At 42.2% G+C, this 22,619-nt stretch overlaps 1 protein-coding gene across 2 annotated transcripts in view; it reads right to left on the reverse strand.

Moving 5' to 3' along the window:
• Positions 1 to 18,085: 18,085 nt before the first annotated feature.
• Positions 18,086 to 22,619, reverse strand: part of SLC2A9 (solute carrier family 2 member 9) — a 115,028-nt gene continuing 110,494 nt past the window's right edge. For both annotated transcript variants that reach the window (XM_063336683.1, XM_063336682.1), the window contains one exon: positions 18,086 to 21,707. In XM_063336683.1, coding sequence (XP_063192753.1) covers positions 21,450 to 21,707 — 258 coding nt within the window. In that variant the 3' untranslated portion in view covers positions 18,086 to 21,449. The remainder of the gene's footprint in view (positions 21,708 to 22,619) is intronic.

The raw sequence follows: 22,619 nt of genomic DNA on the forward strand, positions 1-22,619 counted from the left end.
ATCACGCCATTCATACCTTTGCTCTGGACGTGTTCTCATTCGTGCAAAACTTTTAGTAGCTTTAATGAAAAGCTCTGCAAATTCTCTGGCCATGGTCTCTTATTCACCTCTACAGCTGCAGCAGGAAGGAAAGTCCCTCAGCTTGCCTTTGCTAGCCTAGACAGTCATCCTTACTCTGCAGTGAGTCTTCCTGAGATGGTTCCTCTATTTCAAAATAAAATAAAAATATGCCAGTTCAAAATGTCTCCACCTCATCAGCAAGAAGCATGAACTACTGCAGCAGCAGTGCATTACTAATGACCTTTGGGGAAGAAATTATTTTTTTGAAGCTACTCACTTTAAAAGACACGGTGGTTCTTTGAAAGCTGCTGACATATTTGAAACATTAGCAGTGGTCCCATTGGAAGGCAGATTAGTAGGCGAAGATGAAAATGCCCAGAGAGCAAGTAAACGATATTTATTATATAATTCTAGTTACAGCTTTTTACCCGCATGCTGTTCGCTTCTTTTAAGATGTTACAGATAACTCCCTAAATGCTTCCACATCTTATTCTTTTGGTCTTCTTGTGGTACAGAAAGTGGCCACCTGCTGTGTGCAGCAAAGCCGAATGCCTCTGTGTTGCGTTTCTGCCCTAAAGCTGCGGTTGCTTCTGCCCAAAATGTGGCTGCATTTTTTACTACACCCCAGCAGTAATGCCACCCCCTCAACAGTACAAACTGGCTGACCTTTCTAGAAAAGCTGATTTTTCTGTACGAAGGTCTTGAAGTCAAACCAGCAAATGCCTTGAGAAGTGTGAAGAGTCCACGTCGTGGCTTTCAGAAATACATGGATGTAATGATACTGAATCTTACAAGCTGTAGAAAACTTTACTGTCACAAGGCACTATCTTTAGCTGGTGATATGTTGCTTAGAAATCCTTGTTTCCTCTGATCACCTTCTTCAGGAGGTTAACTGGTTACTCTGCATTATTCTCGGCAAGACGGGTGCCCATCTGAGAGATGAATCATCTCCTTTTGCTTTCAGGCTTTTGATTTATGCCCCATTGGAGATTCTCTGGAGAATGGCAACAGCTTTATTCCTAGGGAGCAGCCTGAATTGTGTACTTGTGAAATTCTCCAGGAAATTCTTTGATAATATTGTCGTTGCTTTAGTATTTTGTGTTTTCACGTACAGGTCCTCTTAAGAGTCTTCCAGATTCCTCCTGAGGCTCTGTGTGCTTTTTTATAATTGTATCCACTCCTCTCTTATTCCAGTTAAGAACAAAATGCTCATCAGGCTTTTTAGATTCATGTCAGAATGATTCCTCCCCTTTTCTTCTGTGAAGGCAAAAGCCTTGTCAGTGTTCTCGGTTTTGCTCTCGGTTGCATACCTCGCTGGCCTGACCTGCGCTTTGCAGCTCCCGAGCTCAGCAGAGCTGCAGTTCAGAGTCTGGTGAAGAGCTCTTTCCACTCATGCTTGTCAAATTGAAAGTCATTTTTAGAGTGCTGAACTTGGGAACTTTGGCATTTTCTTCCTTTCTTGGTTTTTTCCTAGCTCAAAACAAGTCACCTCCTGCCACTTGGCAATCACAAAAACATTAAGGCTGCCGTTTCCTTTTAGGGAGCTCTGGGACAGTATTGAAAAACGTGGTGAGCCGAAGGGTGGCTCTCCTCAGCCTACAAGTGCAGCACTGTGCAGGGACAAATGACTTTGCCCTGTGGTTGTCATTTCAGAAGGTACATGGAAGTATCTATGAAAAGTAATTTTATTGTCAGCAGGCTCTGTCTCGTAGAGGACTCTGTGTAGCCAGTGGAAACTTTTTAGGGGCCAACAAATAGGAAAACATTGACAAGTGTGAACGTGGAAACTTTTTTTCTATTTTCCTACTCCATATTTGAAAAAAACATAACCAGAAAGTTTTTGCATAAAAACTTTGCAAACCAAAGTTTTACTGAGGGATAGTGATGCTACCTACATGCAAGCACTGCCTCCAAAAAGTGGGGAAATTTGGCCTGTTTGGGCGAACTCGCCACGGTGCTCTGCAGTAAGAAATGAGAGAAATGAGAAACTGCTCATCAGGAGTGGCCCTTGGGTTATCCCAACTCCCAAACTCTGCCTGGGAAGTTTTTGGAAGATGCCAGTGGGCATGGCCAATACTGAGCCAGGGACCTCTATAGTGATTTAATGCTATAGACAACTGTAAGGTTAGAGTGCCCAGGCACGTTCCCTTTTGATTTACAGGCTCAGACTTAACCATCAGAGGTCATAGGGAGTATTATTAGTTTTTGGACATCTGGTGTCATCACCAAGATGGATGCTGTTCCCCTGTGCGCTTCTGTTACCACCTCTGGCCCCACAACGCATGTGGGATTTGCAGGACGAGCATCTCCGACAGCAGCACATGGCTGCTTGCCCTGGGATGTGTGCATGGGGGCTATGCAGCCGGGAGGCTTCCTCGCCATGGAACAGGAGCACAGATAGCTTGGCAGAGGGAGCAGCTGTGGTCATTCCTTTGGTCCCACCCACAGCTATGCTGTGGAACCGTATGGAGGAGCAGCCAGTTTGCTGTGATGTATGGCAGGAGGTTTCCACTAGAGACCAGGCAGCTGGTATGAACATCACCCACTGGAATTTCCACTGACACACAAATTCTGGCTCTGCAGTAAGGGTGCAAATTAGACAGAGAGTTATACAGGACTTGCATGCACATCCTCATGAATCATAGAATGGTTTAGGTTGGAAGGAACGTTAAAGATCATCTGGTTCCAACCCCCCTGCCCTGGGCAGGGACACCTCCCACTAGACCAGGCTGCTCAAAGCCCCATCCAGCCTGGCCTTGAACACCTCCAGGGATGGGGCAGTCACAACTTCCCTGGGCAACCTGTTCCAGTGCCTCACCACCTTCAGAGTAGGGAATTTCCTCCTATTACCTAATCTAAATTGATCCTCTTTCAGTTTAAAACTTCTCGTCCTATCACTACACTGTCTGGCTTTGGATGAGAGCCTAATAAATACTGACTTGTTTAAGAATAAATTTAGTGGCTAAAATCTTTACCAGTGAGAGGGGCAAGGTGATGGTGTCCTCTAGAGTTTAAAAATACAACCTGCTACTCTGCTGGAGTGAAAAGAGAGATATACAGTAAGGGAGACGTTTATCTCCTTTGCTGGTACAACAGACTCGTATCCTCTCTGGAGTGATCTGAAAGGTAGTCTCCAATACAAAATAAATTTTGCTTTGGTTTATTATTTTAATAGTGATCTTGGGCCAAACTGCAGCATTCACCATCTTTTACACAGTTTTTGTTTTGAAGCATGTGGGGAACGTACTAATGTTGAATTTAATCCTAAAGGACTGGAGAATGATTCCAGAATTTGCTTGTGCCAGGGTGTGCTTTGGGAGCTGAATTCAAGCCTTTGTGGGTAAGAAATTGTGGAACTTAATGCACATTGATTACCTGCTATAAACCACCTTGTGAACTGATAGTAAAGTGCGTTTTCCTTTGACAGCTGTAATATTACAATTAAATCATGTCCAGATATCTGGCCGTTACGTCTGAAGCAGCTCGGAAATGGAGGGATGTCAGTTTAGCCCAGGGCGGTTCAGAGCCCCTGCGCACATTAATCCAATGCGCACCGTCATTTTTAAAAAGGCTCTACCTCTGAAATACTTGAACACTGGCTTTCCAGGAACATGGGACCAGCGTTCGGGTCCAGAGTCCCGGAGTTCGGTGTGGTGCTGTGTGGATGTAAATAGGGGTCAGGACTCAGGTTGACTTACTCCCAGCAATACCAGTAAAACAAAGCTGCTGCTTCTCCTGTCCACCCAGATGAACTACACACAAATAGTGCACCCAGTCCTCTGCAGCTGGAGCCCGAGACACAATCAATGGTGAAAGCACTTGCAAATAAGAAATTTTCACAATGACTAAATTAATATTCTGCAACAAAATGCTATCTTTTGCTTATTCCATTGCCAAATTCTTCTAAAAGCCCATTTAGATAAATGTCATGAGTAGAAGGAGTGATTTTTTTTCTAAAAGGCACAAACCCTGTGCACTGAATAGTCTGATCATCTGTGCTTGTTGTGGCAATAATTAACATTACACTTCAGTGTCTGCCTTTAACAGAATCAACAGAGATTGATTAAGAATCAACAGAAAGATCCATGAAGAAAAAAAATGGAGTCTAGATAAAGTCTATTCTTATTTGAAGAAAACAGCACATGGAAACAATAATTTATATTTATACCATCTTTTCTGACTGGAAGGATCTGCAAACATTGTACAAATTAAGTCAAGTGATTTTCAAAACATGAGACATGCTATTTGTACATTACCACCAGAAGAAACCATATATGTAGGTTGATTGTATGCTATGAATAGCAGTAATAACATTTACACAGCATCTCTAGCCATGAAACAAGTACTAATTAAAGTAAATTGCAAAGGGGAAAAATGGAGCAATGTCTTTCTTTGCTTTGTTACAGCCTTTCACACTGTGCTTGAGAACAGAACTTGGGTTAGCAGCCCCTAGAGTAGCAGTAGGCAATGCGCTGAAGGTACAGTATCTTGATTCTTCATGTACATAATATAGAATAAAACAGAAATATTTATGAAAGACACTTCTGATAATCTGCACTGCTGACGATTTTTGACAGCTAAAATCTTTTGCTGTGCTCTGTGCAGCTTTCATGCCTTTCATGCCTCCGCCTCCATCCCCTTCTTACACCTGTCGGGGGGCTGCCGGAGAGCGCGGCAGGAGAGCGGGATTCGGAGGATGAGCTGGATCCCCCCTCCCAGTTCATCTTGCCATGGCTGGGCTGGAGCTGTCAGGTCATGGGGAAAGGTCTCACCTGGATTTGGATGGTACGGGAGCTCCCACAGGGCCTGTTCAAGCACGGCACCGGCTGTAGCTCATGAGTGAGCAATAATCAGTTGGTCTCTGTAGGCTTGATCTTTTGACACCAATATGCGTTTAGATAAAAATCCCTGAAAAGGGGCTGTGCCTCTTCAGTTGTATGCTAACCTATGCTTACTAGGCAATGAGCACGCAATTGCAAGGCAGCATTATTAAAAAAAGGCTCACTTTTGCCTAGTGGGGCTCATCTTCCTGGCTGCCCTTATGGTCAAGGGAGGGAAGGACTCCCCGGAGACTGCGTTTGGGTGGCAGGCAGTAGGCAGGCAGCCTCAGGACTGAGAGCAGCCTCTGGGGATGTCTCTCAGTGCCTTGGCAAGCCTGTAAGTCTTTTCCTCCTATGAGGAGGAATCCTCCTTTATCATCAGGAGAGTTTCAATATTTCCCATCTCATCTTAGCATAAAATCTACATTTCTTCTTCAGAGTGTAAAGGCCCAAGATTTTATCACCATTACAGTGACAGAAACCCAGGGCCAACGCATGCAAAGTTATATAGGCATAATAGCAGTCTCACCAGAATTTAGAGGACTGTTTTTACTTCAGGAAAATACTGTTTTTTCAGCTTGTTGGTCTAAAATTTAATTATGCGACTGTGGAAACAAAGGCCTGCATCCAGCCCTGGTTACAGCTGGGGCAGTACTTTTGCTGGGAAGCAATGTAATGCTATCATTCACTTATCACCATGATACCCAGGTACTACTTATTTTTCTCAGTCTTCCTGGAAAATGCACGCATTTCTCAGCTGTGCAGCATGATATTCCTGGCACAAAGCGATTAAAAGCGTGACTCCAGCAATCCTGGTACCTCTGACAAAATAGGCAATGTCAAGATAGACAGGGAAAGAATAATTTAGATAATTCAGAGGCTCATTTCTCCCCCTGTATGTCACATCTTCCTGTTTAAAATTAATTTATGTAACCTGTAAAATAGGAAGGTGATTGTTAGATTACTGAGCAGTTGGACAGGAGTTTGACTGAGGCAGATTTGATCTCTGCATGAACCTTGTTGCAAAATGCTGGCACTTGAGTTCACTTTCTTAAAGACCAGCTCAAACTGTAACATTTTAAAATTATTTTGAATAATTTGAAAGAGCCACATTTCAAGATCTCTCTGGGGCTGGAGCTTTTCCCAGCGCTCAGGTGCTGACAGAGGAGCCCTTTTTCAAAGATGCTCATGGCCCAACTTGCCAAACTCATTTCATGTCAGAGTTTAACCACTTCTGTTATTGCTTAAATGCATTTCCAGTTCTCTTGAGAAAGCCTGTCCTTTATCCCTAGTATTTTAAAAATTAAAAATCCAACAAACTAAACTCCACCAGTCGCTAGCATCAGTCTGTGAGCAATGGATGTAGTGGGTACAAGAAGTGTGTGTCCAACAGTGGGATGGGGGCTCGGGAATGGAGGGGAGCAATTTTAAAACTAGCCCTTCTTTTTCTTATACTGGTAGAAGAAAGCTTTATATTTTATGAGCAGTAGAACTCAGATGATGGCAGCTACCCAGGTCTCCTGCAACTGCTGTGGAGAACGTTTGGTGTGTGATGTGGTTGGCTGTAGGATGAGCTAGGTAGGATGATCCCATAGGAGATGCTGCCTGGTTGGCTTGGTCACACACGTGTGGGTTCCTGGGCCAGCAGTGCCTCGCTGCCAGCGAGGTGACGCAGCCCAAGGATGGGAGTGAAGTTTTAACTGCCCAGGAGGGAGACACGGGCCATGAAGTGTGGATTGGCTGCAGCTGCACTGCAAAATGCATTTTATAACGGTAATAATGGAAAGAGATGACAGCATGGAGAGAGAAGGACCCTCCCATCCCAGGGTCACTGGTACTGAAGTGGGTTCTGGCTCAGAGTGTCATTAACAATTGAGCATGTAATAATATACCTTCATCAACAGTTTCTAGAGCCTGAGAGCAGATTGCGGTGGGGTTTACCTGGCAAAACGTAGTTTAGGGATGTTAGAGGTCTCCTCTCTCACAGTGTGTGTTTTCTGGTGAGGTGCTATGGTCTAAGGCGTGAGGACAAAACCATGCATAGTCCTTTCTGCCTCAAGCCACTACTGCCACAGAGCACGCGACTGTGTTGCATTTGATTTTATCCTGCTGCTCAGAAGCGCTCTGATTTACTTTGGCTGTGATGGGCATGTCCAGCTTCCCGGCCTCCTCTCGGCCTCATCTGACAATCTTTGTAAGGGAAAGAGTCACCAGATCCCCTCCGTGCCTCCAAATGCCCTCTTTGACGGGAAAAGAAGACCTTGAGAAGATGACGAGCAGAGATGAGAGTAGGTCCTTGGGAGTCCCGCTGCTCTTCTCTCAAAGGAGGATGAGCAGGGTCTGAAGATGGGTCCCTGGGTTTTCCCAGGCTCCCCGCAGGCAGGTTTCACTCTTTCCCATCGCGCAGCTCTCGTACCGGCACAACTGCACCGCTTGTGGTGTTAGCCAGCGCCACAGTGATGCCTGAGAGAGGTCATGGGCCATAGCTCACCTCTGATATAGACATTATAACTATTACTAAGTTGATGTAAGCATGCTGTTGAAAGGTCGTCTTTAAAACATACTCTACAGGGGGTCCCTCTTCCAAAAGACAGCTAGTTACGGTAAAGCACTATGTAATGACTGGAAGTAGATGGTCAGCTATTCGGAGTTGATTACCTCTGCGAATGAAAGGACTAATATTCTACAACCGGGCTGCGCATGTTTGTTGTGGAGCAGATGTTAGGATTTGGAATATACGTTGAAGAGACTCCATTTTCTGTTTATTTTCAGCATGGCATTTGTTGCTTGAGTGAATATTATCGTGACTCATTTGGGAAGATTAAACTTGCGCTTACCAAGCTCCTAGTGCACAGCAAGGTGCCTTGAAATTTCTCAATGGCTGATGGCAGAGTTCGCCTCTTCATTTAACCGCACTGCCTTAATGAAGAGCGCATTTACAGCACCCAGTGGTCCCAGTCAGGTGACACAGATTGGAGTCTCCCACTCCAGAATATCAACACAAACCGCTGCTGCCCCTAAAGTTAAGCCAAGAGAATAAAATGATTCAGCAGCGATGTTATTTTCTTTGCCACATGGCTTTAAAATACAGCGTAGTTGAGTGTTGTGGCATTTCTCTGTTGTAAGGTTCAGCTGTAATTACTAGGGACTTTCCAGATCGATATGTTCAGCATTTTAAATTTTAGATGCTAATTAAAACGTTTTTCCTATTCCCATTGATTTCCTTTTTTTTGACTTTTTCCATCACAGGCGAGAGGAACAGTGCTACACCCTGTCTCTGTGCAAAGCTAGCTGCGTTTGAAGCAGCGTTAGCTAGAAGTGATACAACCAGTGCGGCAATGGCTAACTTTTCCCCTGATGCACTCTAAAACAATTTCAGGGTAAAGTAAGTTCTGAGCAAGTGAAAAAAATGATCATCACTACAGCCTGCTCCTGCTGGAGACAGAAATATATGGATTAACAGGAGAGAGGCTTTTCTGGGTGAAGTCACTCAAAAATTCAACAATTATCTCTTGTCAGTTAAGAAAACCGCGCTGAAAGGCTTTCATTATAGTGTGGAAAAAGAGAAAAGGATGAAAGATTAAAGGAGCTGAAACACAGGTTATTCCACATGGAGTTAGAAACATCTGGGTCTGATCTGTGGCTTGAGCGTTGCCTGCTTGCAGTTCTCTCCTGGCCGGGGCCGTGGGGATTCGGGGGCACTTCAAAGGAGTCAGAGAAATTGTTGTTACGTTCCTGCTCGCTCTGTGGTTTCTGGCTGTTCATAGATGTGTTGCGATGCTGTTGGCTTTATCCTACCTTGTACCATGTTGCCAATGATTTACTCCAGACGTTTGAACCTGAGCGCCCCAGAAGAGTGTTGCACAAGGCCGTGGGAGATCCATGGCAGCCACCTACTGCCTCGTCAGAGAGGGATTAATTGCATCTAAGCCACCTTTGTACAATTTATTCCTTAGACTAACCCAGAGACGAACACTCCCCAGCTCCCACACCCATCTGCTCTAGTGTCATGCTGTCTTTAGTGATAGAAAAGAATTTCAAATTGCAATTGAACCCCACTAGTTCTTGTTGCATCCAGCAAGAGCACAGCTAATGCCCTCCCTTTCTGCAGCAGCCTCCTACATATGTTTTTTTCTCCGTGTGGAGGGTTTTTTTTTATGCTACACACTCATTCTTTCATTTTTTCCTCAGAGGCTCATGTCTGTCAGTACCACAAAACTTTGTTTCTCTAAACCTTTGTACTGGGTTTGTTTCATGTCGGCACGTTGTTTTGTGATTTGCTGTAATGACTGAATTTATCTTGTTGTGAGCCCCAAGTAGGGACTCAAGTGTGGTCGGCTTGAACCACACAGAATCACAGAATGTTTCGGGTTGGAAGGGACCTTAAAGATCATCTAGTTCCAACCCCCCTGCCCTGGGCAGGGACACCTCCCACCAGACCAGGCTGCTCAAAGCCCCATCCAGCCTGGCCTTGAACACTTCCAGGGATGGGGCATCCACAGCTTCTCTGGGCAACCTCTTCCAGTGCAGTCTGAGTGAAAAAATGTGTAAATCACAATTATCTTCCAAAGCCTGCAGGACTGCAATCCCGAAAAACTGTCTGTGCCAATGATGCATAGGCTGACAGAGAGCAGAAAACAATGTAATGGATGGAGAATACGTGGAGATGGCTGGAACTGTGAGGAGTGAATTGTGCTTAAAAGAAGATGCTGAAACTAAGGAAAGGGATGTTCCCAAAGGGTTGGTGTCGTTTTGAAATGGAGTTGACAGGTAGGCTGGATAATGTGGTTTTTCCCTCCATATCCTTAGCGGTTACCTTAAAACCACCCATCAGGACCCGGGATCTTGCCCTGGTCAGGCAGCTGTGAGCACCCGCTGGGCTGCTGTAGTGGTGTTGGGCCAGTTCAAAGGTGGAGAACAGTTCCAGTTTGTGTAAAAAACAGTGGATTTTGGTTTGGAGGGCTAAATTACAAGTTGTTTTACTGTACCTGAGCCCTCTAGTCATGTGTAAACCTAGCGTTTAGCTGTCAAACCCCGAAGAGTCTGAACCTATGTGATCACACACTTTTTTTTTTTCTATAAACATTGTGCTAGAGTATATAAAAAGATGCAGGCGTCAATAGATTAATACAACTCCCCGTTCTACTGCCAATAGAAACTAAGCAATACAGAAAGAACTTCACTATTTCAGTATTAACAAGATTATAAAAATTCATGAGGCATTCAAAGCTGCTAGTTAAGCTGTGTGAGAATTTCTGAATATGCTTTATATAGGACTAGACTGAAAATAACTCATGAAAACTTATTTTCAGTGGCTTTTTAAGCTTCTCTAAGTTCAGCGAGAGTTATGATTTGCGGCCCATTATTATTTGGCCCCAGATTTGCGCAGACAGCTCGCATGGCGGTACACTGGTAGTTATTACAAACTTTGCACCACTAACTGGGAATGAGTGTCGAAAAATCCAAGGCAGCAGGGAGCTGCAATCCTTCTTTGCTAGTTGTGCAGAGTTGCATTTACATTTCAAGGACTAGAACTATTGCAGTGACGATTTATAGAACTTCTCCTTTCTAACCAAAGAAAGCAAAGCACGAAACTCTTGACAGGTACATAAATAATTCAATTTAAAAATCTGTGAACTGGTCTGGAGAAGTGCTTCAGTCAGTGCAATTTAATAAAGTCATATTTAATCCAACACGTGCAAGGAGATACAGTTTGCTGGATTTTATGGATTACTGCTATTAGAATATGAAAATTCATTTTTTAAAAAATCTTGTAGGGCACATAAAGTTGTATTTTTTATATACATAAATAAACATACATGCATAAAGAATTTTGCACATGAAAATACATATATAATTAGTCCCCTAGTGTGCATATGATTTCCATTATTCTGAGAATGGATCTGGGAACTGAATGCAATTAGTGCAATGACAGGCCATTTTGGTACGCATTTGCTGTTTTGAATAAAAAGCTCTTTGCACTTGTAATTTTGGAAATTAATCACATAGCTGCATGATTAACCCAAGAGCAGGACTTCTCTTGAGTGAGGTGCACATTTCTCTGTGCATAACTATCATTTGAATACACTGTAGAAAAAAACATCTGAAAACAGCAATCATCTGAAAATAACCATTAAAGAGACCACCAGAACCCTTTCACTACCATCATAACAACAGAAGGCATTTAAAATTCATGAGCATCCTTCATACTCCACTGAACATATAGAAGGAATAACTGACTAATATCTATCTGTCTAACGTATGTTTTGCCTTCTGTTTTGCATCGGGACACAGCCGATGCAGCGCCGTTAGTCACTACAGTGACAGAACTGCATTTGATCCACCAAATAAAAGTGAGGTCTAACCCAGCCGGTATACGACGGCAGCACCATTGTCAGTGGACTATCACACCTGAAGATAAGCACACTTTTGACCATTACACATCCTTCTTTTTTTTCCTTTTTTTTTTTTTCCCCAAGCAGTGATTTTTCCTTGAGCTACAAATGTTTGTAGGCGTTTATGCTATGTGCTGCGTCTAGTGCGCTAAGGATGCACCTTGGGTCAGAGGCTCAGCTGGTGGAGCCTGGCTGGCCGGAGCTTGGCATTTAGCTGCTATTTCTGCTTCTCACATCCCCTTCACAGTTTGGGTTTTGTCTGAGAAGCTGTTGGAAACATAAGCAAAAGGCAGCAAGGTGGAGCGGTGCTGCTCCTTCTCCTGATGTGTGGTAGGACCTTCGCATCCCAAAACTGTCCTGCAGGTGAGAGGTGAGCTGGCTCCTTCCAGGGCAGAGGCAGCCGGAGGAAGAGGGACTCTGCCAGCCTCAACACCTCCGTGGACCTTTATGACATTTGTTCTTGTGGCGCTTCGTCCTTGTTTTCTCATAGCCCGCAGGTAAATCCAGCTGACAAAAAAATAGGCTTTGAAAGTGTTTTTGAAGATGTTATTTGATGAGGTACTAAATAAATACAATGCAAGGTTACGGTTTTATAACGCAAGAGAATCAGATCTCCCAGGTGTCTGCTGCTTAGAAAGATGCAAGGGCTGGGGTTCTTTTGCTATGAAAGACATATACAAATGAAGAGACCACCAAAAAACACAGAATAAAGCAACTCTTGAGTTTCATGAAAGTGAAGCACAAAAGGTGAGAGAGCAGGTCAAGCATTTATCATGTGTCGTCTCAGTAAGTTGTGAGGTTTTTGTCCTTTAAGTAACTGCTGAAGGACTAAACCAAGCACTTCTGCCAGGCTGAGGGCGAGGGACTGGATCTCAGATCTGCTCCCAGCAGCGACAACGTGTAGGAACTCGGTCCAACTCAATCAGTTGTCAGGAGGGCAGATCGCCTGCCGGTCGAGTTGCGTATGTAGGTCAGAGGAAATATTACAGAAAAACGCCCGGGGCGAATCTGTTCATCGTACTAATTGCTACAGAGCAGTTTCTCAAAGCAGAAAGCAAATTGTAGAGGTGGTTTTAATTTCACTCTTCTTAGGTGGTAGCAGCAGCATTCTGGTTAGCTCCGTAACAGATCTATAGGACCACAGAAGGGGGGGGGGATTGGTAATATCTGCTGTGTACTGAACAAGGAGCCAGTCCTGCTAATTTTTAACCTTCTGACTAGCCCTCATTTATGCTGGCAATCAATCACTTTCCCACCGCCACAAGCATTTATGTGAATATTCAATGGGGTGTAAAAGTTCTGAGTGAAATCCTGACCTGCAATGGAACGGAAGGGCAAAATGCCAATCAGCTGCCTTCGGGATAATGCCCACCTCAGATCCCATCTACAATATTTAATGGTAAAACCTCTCCAGGAACTATGGCCCAGAACTCCAGAGCTGTATGGTTTTTATATTTGACTATTTTGTCATTTTTGTTTTGATCATGAAGTAGGAGCAACTTAAAAGACACGTCGTTTTCATGTGAGGCTGGAAAGAGCTTTCTGCTGTTGGTCTGGTGGAGCCATTCATGGTATAATTGATCAAAAGTGGCCATCAAAGAGGTGGCCATGATCTAATATTGTGTACAGAAGAAAGTATTGTCAACATCTTTCATTTGAAAGGAAAAAGAAATATTTTTGTCTTCAAAATCTTATTTTTGAAATAGTCTTGAGTAGCTTAATGACGGTGAAAGCACTTATGATGTGTTACAATTTTCTGTCACTTCTAATTTTAAAAAAAAATAAAATTGTCTTAGAGCTGTGAACAATTTTGCGTTCCCGAATGATCATCTCTTCAGCACCGCCTACATCCCGTGTGCCAACATCACCCACTCCATTTGGACTCCATTTCTTCAAATGGTTAGTGTGGACTGCAAAGTTGACCCCAGTGAGCAATATAGTTTGAGAATATCTAAGAAACCTACTTATGAGGCTTTTAAAATTTTAAATAACCAAAGCCAGCTGTCCTAGTTCATAGAAAATACACGAGCTTGACAGACACGCTGATTCTCCTCCTACTATTGCTGAATTGTTATCATTTTTTTCTGTCTTACTAACACTCATTCCTCATGCTTATTAGCCAAGGCTGTGAGCAATCAGAAGAGGCTGAAACTTGTAGCATATAACAGCTTTTCAAAATTGAGTTAATAAAATGTAGCAAAGCTCTTAAAAGAGCAAAGAAAGTTCAGCACACAATTTCCCAATGATTATCACTAGGCATAATGTTCCAATTTTCATCTGAAAAGCTCCTTTGTATGGAGAAAGCTTAGGGGTTTGGGGTTTTTTTAAACAATTGTGAGACTTAGAGTCTGATTTATAGAATCATAGAGTGGTTCGGGTTAGAAGGGACCTTAAAGATCATCTAGTTCCAACCCCCCTGCCCTGGGCAGGGACACCTCCCACCAGACCAGGCTGCTCAAAGCCCCATCCAGCCTGGCCTTGAACACCTCCAGGGATGGGGCATCCACAACTTCTCTGGGCAACCTGTTCCAGTGTCTCACCACCCTCACAGGAAAGAATTTCTTCCTAATATCTAATCTAAATCTCCCCTCTTTCAGTTTAAAACTGTTACCCCTCGACCTATTATTCCACTCCCTGATAAAGAGTCCCTCCCCATCCTTCCTGTAGGCCCCCTTCAGGTACTGGAAGGCTGCTATAAGGTCTCCTCGGAGCCGTCTCTTCTTTAGTGCTGGGATTTCCCCACGTCTGTTGTATTCTGGGTCAGCTCACACGTCTGAGCAATGATCCACACAGAGCATCATCTTGTCTCCATAAATTATCCGAACATCTCAAAAGAAGGTGAAAGAATGATCTAATGGCCAATTAATTATAGGCTACTAGGCTCCTCAGAGAAATTTCTTATCTCTTATTAGCCGTAGCTTTTCCCTATTTATTTCTCTTGCCTAATTTAAATTTGAATGATATCATAAATTTAAATATCTAATCCTATAAAAATTCATTAATTCTAATTTGTGCCAATGAATGCTACAGCTTTACTTATGCATTTTTAAATTTTTCTATTACTTTTAAATTTATTTTTAATTGCTCATTGAATAGGTCCTGAGTCACATACTGTAAAAACAAGCTATCCATCTGTCTTGCATCCTGTTTTCCTCAGTCATGTTTCTTTTTAACTTTTTTAACTTGCATTTTTCATTAGAAAACTCCAAATAATTATCACCTGCCTCCTCCTATGCCCCTTCTTAGACAGGGGGACCAGACTCGTAATATTACATTTTTCTTGTGATGTCCTTTGCTATCCCTTTGGCCCTTTGTTTTCTTTGATTACTGTTGAAAAGTGAGCAGTGATACCTGAGACACCTTTCTATATGTTTTATACTAATGAAATGAACAGCAGAAACGTCTAAGCCACTTGGATGATTTCTCAGACACGGATTTCATCTGTTGACAGCTGCTTGGTCACAAACTTGGAGTCTTTTCCACCTTCCTGTGGTTGCTGCGTTCATACCCTCTCTAAAGCCTGCAAAAAAAAGTCTGCAAGAGGGCCATGGGTTGCACAGCACCATCCTTTCGTCCCCCTGAGAGGTGACCCCCCCTTTCTGCCTTTTAATACTCTTGATTTCACCTCTCAGTTGATGAGGATGTTGTTCCTAATGACATGCTGGCGCACCTCATCCTGGAGCACACCCACACGAGAGGTAAAGCACGGCCTGTGGTGGGGAAGGTGAGGATGGAGGAGGGAAAGGAAAGGAGGGGGTGGCAATGAGACCTCCCCACCAAAAGGCTGAGAACTGGTGTACAAAATACATCTGAGTTTCACTAGGTCCTGGAAGAGTATATTTGGCTTAGCCCAGGCCGAGCGCTATGCTAATACATCCTGCTTCTTGAGGGCCTTTGATACAAATTTCTTCTCTAGTTGGATGAAGAGTTTTAATGCTTTCCTTTGATGCCTCACAAGAAAACCCAAAAGTTGCCATTAAGCATAACTCTTCTATTCATAAAGTCCCCTTGAATCCTATTTAACGGAAGGACATTGGTTCACTTACTACATGTTGGCAATTATTTTAGCATCAATGTCCAGAACTGGAGCTACCCTGAGAAGGATTTCCCCCGGCTTTGCGTCAAGGTGGCTCCTGTGCCGCGCAACAAGCCTGTGCAAGTCTCTTGTTGACTATTAGTTACGCGGACGGTCTATCGCAGCTCAGTGAGCGTATCGATTAAGAAGATAAGACTTCAGCCAGTCAGTGACAGAGCATAAATTGCCTAACCTTGGTTTATTGCAGCGTTGTGTTAAAGCAATGTATAATTTCTTATATTAGCTATTTACCTCACATTTGGTTAACAAAATACAGTTCCATAGAATTTAGAAAAACTCCATTCTTTTCCCTTTGAGGAAAGTAAATTATATATTATAATACTATCTAGATATCAAAATGTTGTAAGTTTTAATATATATTATAGCACACACACATAAATATAAATATTTATATCTATATTAGCATAGTAGTCTCCGCCTAGTAGTTTAGAAGAGTGCAAAAAGAAAAATCTAAGGCTGGCCAAAAGGAGACAGCCTCGCTAGACAACTTTTCCAAACCTGAGATCATGCAAACTTCAGCTAATTTAGCTGAATGCAAGTATCAGAGCACCATCAGAGTCTAGTTCACAACGTGACATAACATCCAAATGGCCCAATTTCTTTTTTTGTATGACAATTAAAGCTGCGGAACACTTTCAGTGGGATAACATAAAAGCCTCTGTCTATATACATATGCATATATATAGTCTGTAGAGTTTAATTCAAAGGGATGAAACCATTTGAAATTTGGATTTAAGTGATTAACTCTTGAACTCATCTTTGAAAATGTCAGCCTTTAGAGAAAATTGTATTTATAATTTTTATAATCTTTGGCATGTTTGCTTTTCCTGTTTTCAAAACTGAATTGTAAAAATATTTATGTAATTGTGTGGAACAAATCAGAAACAAAAGGTGGAACAAATGTAGAAGGGCTGAGCATTGCATTTAGCTTGACTTGATTTTTTTAACTGAGAGAAACAAGAGAAAATCAAACAAAAATCAGTGTCTCTGGGTGGCAGCTTACACAGCAGCAAAGATCGTACCCTTACAAGATCACACTCTTAATGTATTGTGTTTTGGGGGTCTGACAGAGTAATATTTTGCTTTTTACCTTTTGGGAATTATCTGAAGACAACCAGCAACTCCAGCAGTCTCATGCTTGGTACTCTTCTTTGGCATACGAACCAGACTACTAATGCTCTCACTTAAATAAAACAAAAAACAAATCACCAACCAACCCCCCTCCTGTCCCCAAACTCAGAAGAAAAGCATCAGATCAGTGCTTTTTGAATCATTGTATTTTTTTCACTGACTGAGAAAGCAAGCCATCCGTTTACTATCTAAAGAAGATAAAAACGTGCAGGGTTTCCTAAGCTTAGAACTCCTTTCTGTATACCAAGCCTTTCTTGGCTACTTTTGTATGGTTGAAGCCACCGGAGGAGATTTCTGTTGACTTCAGCAATCACCGGATAAAAGTCTCCTGACAGCTTTTTCTTCTATGCTTTTTAAAAATTGAAATCCTAGGTTTAAAAGAATTTTACTGTAGAGGGAACATCTCAAGTGCGAGCGTGACCATCTGCTGCCAGTGTTTCTCTTAAGTCATGGAAAAAGCAAGGTTAATGCAGCCTAGTTTGCAAGGAAGAGGGTTGTAGCGACTCAGGTTATGCATGATTGCTTATTGAGCTGTGATAACTTGATTAGGAGTCCAAGTACCCAGCTTTTGCCATGAAATTCACCTTTTCACAGGGCCCACTCCCAAATAAAATCGCTTGCAGAGAGAATTAAGTATGGACCCAAACCTGAATTTTTTAACAGCTTGAATATTTGCATTAACGAACCTGCTCCATAGTTTGGGTCTGTATCGATCAGGTTTTCACATTGCGTTTGAACTCTATTTTCTGGAGTCAGGCTGAAAGGAAAAGACTGCAGGCATTTCCTAAGAATGCTTTACTCAGATCTGTTCTTCCTGCTGTGCGAGGTGATAGGAGCTCTAACAGTTTATACAGTGATTTCTGTAAGGAAAAGCACATAAAAACAGTCAAGGGGAAGAAAGCAAATTTCAAAGAGTTGAGTTTGGTATTTTTTTTTCCTTTTTTTTTTTTTTCTTATTTTACACTGAAGATGAAAATTGTCCCATATGGCTGAACTACTCACATCTTCCCCCACTAGAAAGCAGATCCTTGTGGAGTGAAAATTGGCTTCAGAACCTGAAGTATGAAATTCAATTTTTTATACATATTTCAGATCCTAGGTTTTGCATATCTTTGTAGCAGAAATAGTCATTTGATTGAATTTCTCATCGGAAAGTAGAGCTTTAGCAACTCAAAGTCATCCATTGCAAATGACAACTTTCTGCAAAGAAGCCTCACCAGATTCAACAACTCTTATAAACAGTTATTACTACTACTAGCCAGTTTTAACCATTTGGTTCTCACTGATGTCTGCATTTCTATTTCTAAAGCCCAATACAAACATATGAAAGAATGAAGTATGGAATCTCATTTGAAAAGCAAAATGTAAATAATGCTCAAAAAAATATACAGTTTCAGGAACAATTTTCTTCCCCATAACTCTCAAACACCCAACTGTCCAAACACCCAGTCCACGATGACTTGGGCCATCCAGATGTAGGACTGTACAGTCTTGTACTGGGACATACAAAAACCCAGGGAATTGTACAATGAAACTCGTGCAGCTGTAGAGATCCAGATTTATCCAGAACAAAACCTACACCATTTTAGTTTAATTCCAAAGGTTTATTTTGCAATCACTGCGCACGGACATAGTTGATCACACACACATAACCCACTTGCGGTTACTCGTACAAACACCATCTCGCAGTACTTCACTCCAGTGTCACAGACAGGAAAAGAGAACGTGAAACCACACAACAATTCACTGACAAACACATGGGCTGTAGACAATTTGATACATTCAACTAGAAAAACCAAATGATAAATTGCCGATATTTTCCATTTTGTCCTCTCATTGCTGGAGAAGCTATAGCAGCATAACAACGGGAAAAAAAAACCCCACATTATGGAACAACTTGAAGAACACCACAAAACTTTCGTCAGGGTCAGAGATGAGAAAGTTAATGCAGTACCGGCACATCTGAAGTTTCCTCAGAAACTTCCACAACCCAAGGCAAAGGAGACCGCAGCCACCTTCCCTGGCCGGTGAGCAAAGCACCTGCACACTTACACATCGCCTGGAGACTGGAATCGCTTTTAGCCTGTACCACGGGCTGGAGCAAACGGCTGGTGAGACATGCAACCACTGCCCCACGGCGTCCTCCATGTGCAGCAGCTATCTTTGCAGCCGCACAGAAAGTGCCTATCTGGCACTGCCTGTCTCAGATGCCTAGCTCAGGTAGGGCAAGAGATGGGCAAATGGGATTGCAAACGAGGAAAACACGACCCCCCCGCTGTTAAATCTGTACAAGCCCCTGAGGAAATTCTATCCAACCATCTCCTAACACATTCAGAGCTGGGCTCCAAATGCAACTGTAAGATGATTTAATCTTGTTGCAGAAGTCCAGTACAACTGCCTTATCAGGCCAACATGGTATTTTATTGAAGTTATCCAATGGCAATGTTATCAACATGTAATGCCTGTAATGTACATTAATAAACAGCAGTAAGCGCTAAATTTTTCTAATTCTAATAATAATAATGGATTCCAATCCTGCCACTTGAACTCAAATCAGATCACATCATACCATGTTAGTAGATCTAACTGCAAAGTAAGGTAATTCTCAATTTGAGTGACAGGGTCTCAACTTGTCGTTCTCACCCTGCAGGCAGAAGAGGAAGAATTTCTTCCTGGCATTCAAACTCATTTTTTACATCGGATCACCAAGGTTGGAAGGGACCTTTCAGACCATCTAGTCCAACCATCAACCTAACCCTGACAAAACCATCACTAAACCATATCTCTAAGCACTATGTCTACCCATCTTTTAAATATCTCCAGGGATGGTGACTCAACCACTTAGCAAGACTCAGGTAACACATGGAATAGGCAACTAAAGCCACTGAAAGATGACATGTGCATTTGCTATGTATAGTTTTACAAGTTTTCTACAATTAGAAGCCATCTTTCTTCAGGTTTTCTCCGTAGTATTTGATTAGCTTCTATATATGATTATCAGTTGGTATAATCTTGATTCACTCTGTTTCCTAACAGTAGCACCAATATAATAAATCTGATTTTTTTCATTCTTCATTCTCTAGCTCATATATATTTTCATTTTCTTACTTGTTGCTGTACCTCTGTCCCAGTAAAATAGTATAAATCCTGGCATAAAGGCTCAGACCAAATTTTCTTCCATTACCCAGCAGTAAAATTGCCCTATTAGGTCAGCTTACAATGTGTGCAGTAAATATGCCACATATAAATAAATCACAGTATAAAACCATATATGTCATTTGGTAGTAATAGCTGAATATTAGGATCTCTGACTTTAATTTACAGTGTAATTTACAGTGTAGAACAAAACAATAAGCAGCTTATCACTCAGGAAAATCTAAAAAACCCCAAATATTGGAAAGCAACTCTCCATTGTATACATAAGAAAATATATATTCATATATATTTCTATATTTGGAATATATTTGAGTACATATATTATTTCCCCCCCCTCAAATACCCCTAAAATTTATGAACTCCTCGATTAGTAAATAAAACTCGTGCAAGCAGCCGGCTCTACCTAAATGCTTCACTTGCTTCTTGTGCCTCACTCCTAACTGAGAGCAGCTCTAAGACTCACTGAGTTTTCATATAAAACAGCTAACTATTTAATTTAAAAGTGCTTATTACCTCCTCAGCATCCAGGTACCTAGAAGGGTCAAGAAGAACTATTATCAAAATCACAAACTAGAAGGATGATGTTCGTTAAAAAAAATCCCACATGGAAGGGAATGGATCACCTAAGCCCTGAGAGCCTGCTGAGTCTTTCTATCATGAAATTAAGCAGACTCTGAGGACAGTTTTACACAGCATTAAATAGCTTAGAAGCATATTAACGTGAACTAGGCCTGGAGCTTCAGAGTCTAATGCCCAAATGAAAATTAGTGTTTAAGTAAGAAAAAGGCACCCAAATTCCTTTGGAGAGATCTGAGTGTTAAGAAATGACACTTACTGGGTCTCACGGAAATTTTAGCTCCTAAGACTTGTTTTAAAAGGAACTTGAAAAGAAAAGCAAAAAAAAAAAAAAATCCCAACCCTTGAAAAACCTGGTGTTTGATTTTTTTTTTAATGCTACACCCTACATGTACCATCAGAGTTCTCTCTCTTCACCATGAGGTTTAGTTTTCTTTTCATATTAAAGCTTCCATAGCTATTCTTAAAAAATAGAATTAAAAAAAAAATATATATATATATATCCACAGAAATGCAGCGTCAGCAAACCCAGAAACTAGAGGCAACTCTATCACTAGTCGATCAGGATTTGCAAGAGAGACAGGGAAACCCATCAGGACCCAGAGCTCTCATTTTTGTGAGAAGCTGGGAGATGTTGAGACAAAGCAACTGAAAGTCAAAATAGCTGGAAAAGGAATGGGAGGTCAGGGGAGTGTCACGAGCCTTCTTTGAAGTCCTCAGTTCTCACCTGCAACTTTCATGACATATTGGGAAATGCGGAGAAACGCAAGCTGGTACCATTTCAGGTTCACTTGCATTGATTCTTAGCAGACCCCTGCTGGGATCTCTTCCCTCTTCCCTGCCTCCTCCTCCTCAGTGACTGCACTCACACCTCCTCATTAGCACACAGGGGTGCTCAGCCAGCTGCTCCTCACAACCCTGGTTCCCCACCACCACTTTACTTCTCCTAGTCTACATTCCCACCACAGCACCTATTTCACAGGTGCCCAAGAAAATTTTGGCTCTTATTTATTTAATCAGCTGCCACTACTCCCGCCTCTCATTTCCTCAACCATCACCCTAGCTGCTAACGAATTCACCTGTACTCACTTAAAACACATTCAAGGGGGAAGCAGTTCACGCTGTCACATAAAATATACAAGTTGTGCATTGCTATAAACATACTGAATGAAAAAATACATGTTTTCCCCCGTCTCCTGAAAGAACTTCCTGGGTTTACACGATCCCTTTTTTGGTTTCCCCATTGTCCACCGAAGACGTGAAGTTTGACTCTTGTTCTGCACTCGATTTCCTCTCCCCTGGGTAGTGGTTCATTTCTTGCATTTCTAAAGACACTTTATTCCTTTTGGCAAATGCCTGGTTGATCTCATGAAATGTCTTATTTTTTGTTTCAGGCAGGACAAAAAACAGGTAGGTAGCACCCGCAAAGCAGATGGCAGCAAACACTAGGAAGCAGTAGGTCTGTAAACCACTCTGAAATAGAAAATAAAGGAGATGGTCATTACAAAAGGCACAAAATTCAAAAGAAAAGCAACACCAGAAATAGTTTGAAAGGGGAAACAAAAAGTGGTATGGAGCAACTTTTAACCAAGTACAGTAAGCGCTGGCAGTCATCGCAAGTCAGAGTGCTTAGAAGTTCATAAAAATGCATGAATCTCTAGTTCTCCAACACTGCCTGTGGCCCGTTGATGGAAAAGTAGGTTCCTGGCAGTGGTGCGCAGATCTGCAATCTGGGCGATGCTGGGAGACAGCATCCGAGTTCTGGCTGAGCTCAGGCACGGCGGATGTGAGGAGTGCAGGTGGCGGCTGGGCTCCTGCTACGTGCACGGCTTCGCTGAGCCCTGCGCCGCCGCCGTATTTCTGGAAACAAGGCAGATGTTTCATGGGGTTGTTCTGCATACTGTCTCGCCATTTCTAGGCACGAAAAAACGAGGTATGCTTTTGCAATGCCGTGCACCTGTATACAACACATAGGGAACCTGTCACAGCCAGGGACATCTGCATCACAGTAGTTACAAGCTTTGAGATTTGCAAAATAAACAAGGGGGAAAAAAAAAAAACAATGGCAGACATTTGTATCATTTCTACGGTTATGGGAGCTTACAGCAGGGAAAAAAAAAATCTGTAAAATCAAAAAAATCCACTTCTGTCATGCTAGAAACTAGTGTAAGAATTAACTGAAAACAAAGTACAGGCCACATTTGAATGTTTTGGATTTTACTTCACTGCAAAAAAAAAAAAAAAAAAGAGTATAGACACAAAGCAGGTAGTTTATAAACTGATTATAAAGGCTCCAACTGACTAGTAGGAGTTGCACGTCACTGAAACATAAGTATTTCTTGCCTGGTGATTATTAGATCATTTAATAACTTACAGTTACATTTC

Source organism: Chroicocephalus ridibundus, chromosome 5 (assembly GCF_963924245.1).
Source record: "Chroicocephalus ridibundus chromosome 5, bChrRid1.1, whole genome shotgun sequence".
Classification (NCBI taxonomy): Eukaryota; Metazoa; Chordata; class Aves; order Charadriiformes; family Laridae; genus Chroicocephalus; species Chroicocephalus ridibundus.